Source organism: Limanda limanda, chromosome 4 (assembly GCF_963576545.1).
Source record: "Limanda limanda chromosome 4, fLimLim1.1, whole genome shotgun sequence".
NCBI classification, from domain to species: domain Eukaryota; kingdom Metazoa; phylum Chordata; class Actinopteri; order Pleuronectiformes; family Pleuronectidae; genus Limanda; species Limanda limanda.
The window spans coordinates 8,552,415-8,556,222 of NC_083639.1; the positions used below are offsets into that span (position 1 = coordinate 8,552,415).

The following is a 3,808-nucleotide window of genomic DNA, read 5'->3' on the forward strand; positions in this document are numbered from 1 at the left end:
AAGCACACTGTTCACTCTTTTCACACATTTTGACCAATAACATTATTGATGAACTCATCAGATATATATGTTAAAACCACATCACCATTTAAAAAACAAAAACTCTCCCACACTGTAATTACAGCAGATCACTGATGTCCTTGTAACAGGTGACAAAAAAATGTGTGTTTAAAGTGAATTAAACACGTTTCAGACACAAATGTTTTCAGTTTGTAGAAGTGTTGGCTCTTCAGCTGGGAGAGACTTTGTTCATGGCAGTCTCCACAGTCGTTGCTGCCTCCGACTCGTCGTCCTCATCCCAGGGCTCTTTCCCACACAGCAGGAAGGGCACAGCGTACTTGCGGAACTATAGAAAAACAAAATGACACAGAACAAGTTTGGCGAAGAAGTTTGTCTTTTTCCCCTGCATCAACAAACATTCACACATAGTTTATCTGTTGGCACAAGGTGTAATAAATCCAAATAATGTAAATTATATCAAGAATAACATATATGTCAGATTTATCAATCATTATTTTTGATTATTGCAAAATAAACAATATATTCAAATCAATTTTAAACATTTAAAAATGTTGTTAGTCTCAAATAATAAAAAGCCAGTTAATTTAAATATTTTCTTTATAATACTATAACTACTAATATCCCTGCACTGAGTATCTCTTCAACGACAATGTACTTTGTTGTAATAACACTAGATGGTGCTGATGCCCCAGAAGAGAGAAATTTTTTATTCATAAGCATTTCCCTTCAGTTTATCCTGCAATCTGACTAAACTCCATTTTACATTTATCTGTATGGGGGAACATTACCTGTTTGTTGAGGAAGATGTAGATGATAGGATTGTACACAGTGCTGCTCTTGGCCAGGTAGACGGGCACTGTGCCCACCAGCGGGGGGATCTCTACGGCAGGGTTGAAGACCACCAGCATGGCCAGGCCGGCATAAGGCAACCAGCTGATCAGAAACGTCAGGACCATCAGAATCACCATGAACGCCACCTTCATCTCTGCTTTTGCGACTGCACCGCCCTCCAGACAGGCCATCTTAGATACCTGAAACAGACAATGACAAGGCAAGTTTGTGTAATATACCTTGTTATTATTGCAGCATGTTATAAGGCAGTGCCCCCCAGACTTCAAGGAGCTTCTTGGTTTGAATCCCTGTGTGCTCAAATGCTCACCTGGGTTAAAGTCTACACTGGTTTTGAATCAGAACATTGGCAAAAGGAGCCACAAAGCACACAGCGAAATAAGCCAGGATGTTGTAAACCAGGGTCTTTCTGTGAGGTGTTGAATGTTCGTTTCCGTGGTCGTTCTCTCCTCCCACAGTCCAAAGACATGATTGCGGTATAGTTAATTGGAGAATTTTATTTGACCATATAGGTGTGAATGGTTGTTTGTGTCTGTATGTTGGCTGATGACCTGTCCATGCTGTACCCCACCTCTCGCCCCATGTCACCCCAGCCCTGCCGTGACCCTTAAAGGTCAAGCGCCTATATAACTAATTTATGAATGGAAGTAATATAGCATTTTATTAGCTTAATACCAAGTGTGGTATTTTAGCCCAGTGGTTCCCAGCAGGAGTGGCTGGTCCCCTCTTTGGGGTCTCAAGATAAATCTGCAAGGTTGTGATCTGAATAATGGAGTAAAAGAGAAGAAGAAACAACATTCTGCTTTGCAAGTTTGTTTTCTTTTGGCATTTGCATAACCTTTAACTAAGATTTAGAAGAAGTAAGAACAGAAATATGAGAAAATGACCCATGCTTGCTTTTTTGTAATGGATCATCAAAGAAGGCTGAGAGCCAGAAAGCATTGCATTATGTTTTACAGGTATATCTTGTTTGTTTTTTTGTCGAAGTGTCCTTGGGCAAGATGCTGAACCCTGAATGGCCCCCCATAAATGACAAAGTGCTGCGATTAGATGCACTGTATGAATGTGTTTATGAATGGGTGAATGTAAAACTGTACTGTAAAGCGCTTTGAGTGGTCATCAAGACTAAAGCGCTATATAAATACAAAACCATTTACCATTTACCATTTCATCTGAAAAGTAACCACTAATTGTACTAATCAGATAAATGTAGTGACGTACACATTTCAATATTTCCCTCCTAAAACTAACAAAGTGAAAAGTAAAATAAAATGTAAAATTACCTGGTGTAACGTCCACAGCAGTTTTGCGTAGGAGAACACAATGATGGCACAAGGAACCGCGAAGCACACTGCAAAATAAGCAAGGATGTAAGAGACGTTGTGAGGGTCTTGGTTGTGCCAGTCCGGTGCGCAGGAGGTCCCGACCCCCTCCAGCTCGTATCGGCCCCAGCCAAACAGTGGGGGTAGGTTCCAGGTGAGCGACCACAGCCAGGACAAGGCAATACCTCCCATCGCATGCTTCTTTTGGAACGTCATCTGACCCAGAGGCTTACACACAACGAACATCCTCTCCACTGCGATCAGAGCGACAGTGCACAGAGATGTGATGCCTGCAGACAGTTGAAGAAATGTGAAAGGAATATTGCACAATTTAAAATTATAAACTGACATTTCTCTTCATGTTAATCGAAATAGTTTGAATACAAAATTATTTATTGTGCACATTAAGAGATAATCAGTCACATCAGCGTCTATATTTGTATCATAACTGTATTTTTTAAAGAACTACTTCACAAAAGTTGGTCTTGTCTTTCCACTCACCACACAAGGCCACTGCGAAGCCTTCCATCACACAGCCTGTTCTGCCCAGGGAGAAGTACCCCTGGGCATTGTTGACCACAGACAGCACCCCTCCAGTCATGGCTGTGCCCAGGTCAGCCACAGCCATGTTCACCAGAGCGTAGTTGAGTGGCTGCCTCAGCTGCTTGTGCATCAGAGACACAATAATCACTGTAGCGTTGAGTACGATGGCCGGACCAGTGAAAAGAGCCATAATGATGGAGAGAAGGATGAAGCCAGTGCGTGACAGAGGGGGATCCCCCGGTGGGACAAAGTACAAGGACGCATTTGGTGAAAAGTAAGACGGCTGCATGGACGCAGAGGTTTTAAAAAAGTGGTCGGATAGTGCCTTCTCCACTCGGGACTCCTATATCCACGATATCTAACAACTCCAGTGTGACGGCTGAGATTTGAAGCCTGGAGTCCAAGAATAACTCCTCCAGATCTGGACTTAACAAAGAGTAATTCCTTCAAATGATGATCCTGGATGCTCTCAGTTAATTGTAAAGGTACTTACCCAGGATGACTACACATGCGCTCTTCACTGGGATCAGTCCAGAGAGCAAGACCAGTAAAAACAAAGAATTCACCAGCTAAAGGTTGATGGGAGCAGATCATGTGTTACTGGTACTTTCTCTAACTACCTGTTCTGACTTTTCAGTATCAGTATTGAAGCCAGTTTATTTATGGAGGACATGGAAGACAACATATATCAACCAAAAGTCTTTACAGTGCCAAACAATTAACATAAAAAGAAAACTACTACTTTCCTTCTTTGGTGGCAGGGACTTGTCAAGATGGTAAGATGCGGCATCAAGCACAGATGCACAGTTCTACACTGAAGTTGAACAAATATAATATAACCTACAGGCTGAATTTGGAATGCCGACTGTCCCTGCGCAGGCTGGTTGTAAATATGCAAATCCCGTCATGGAGAGCATGATCATCCTCCTCCCAGAATAACTCACAGGTTATTTAAATCTGTTTTTGTACATCATTACAGTCAAATTATTTTCACATCCCATTAAGAACAGATACAAGTAAGTTTATGATATATGCAGTTGCACTTGACACCTGCTTTTCTTTTTCATATTATT

At 41.6% G+C, this 3,808-nt stretch overlaps 1 protein-coding gene across 1 annotated transcript; it reads right to left on the bottom strand.

Annotated features, from left to right (window-relative positions):
* Window positions 1-229: 229 nt before the first annotated feature.
* On the bottom strand, window positions 230-3,024 carry LOC133000326 (parapinopsin-like). The gene is made up of 4 exons (XM_061070225.1): window positions 2,694-3,024; window positions 2,154-2,482; window positions 810-1,052; window positions 230-346 (listed from the first exon to the last, which is right to left on the bottom strand). Exons 1-4 carry the CDS (start codon window positions 3,022-3,024, stop codon window positions 230-232), a joined length of 1,020 nt encoding a protein of 339 aa, XP_060926208.1.
* Window positions 3,025-3,808: the final 784 nt, after the last annotated feature.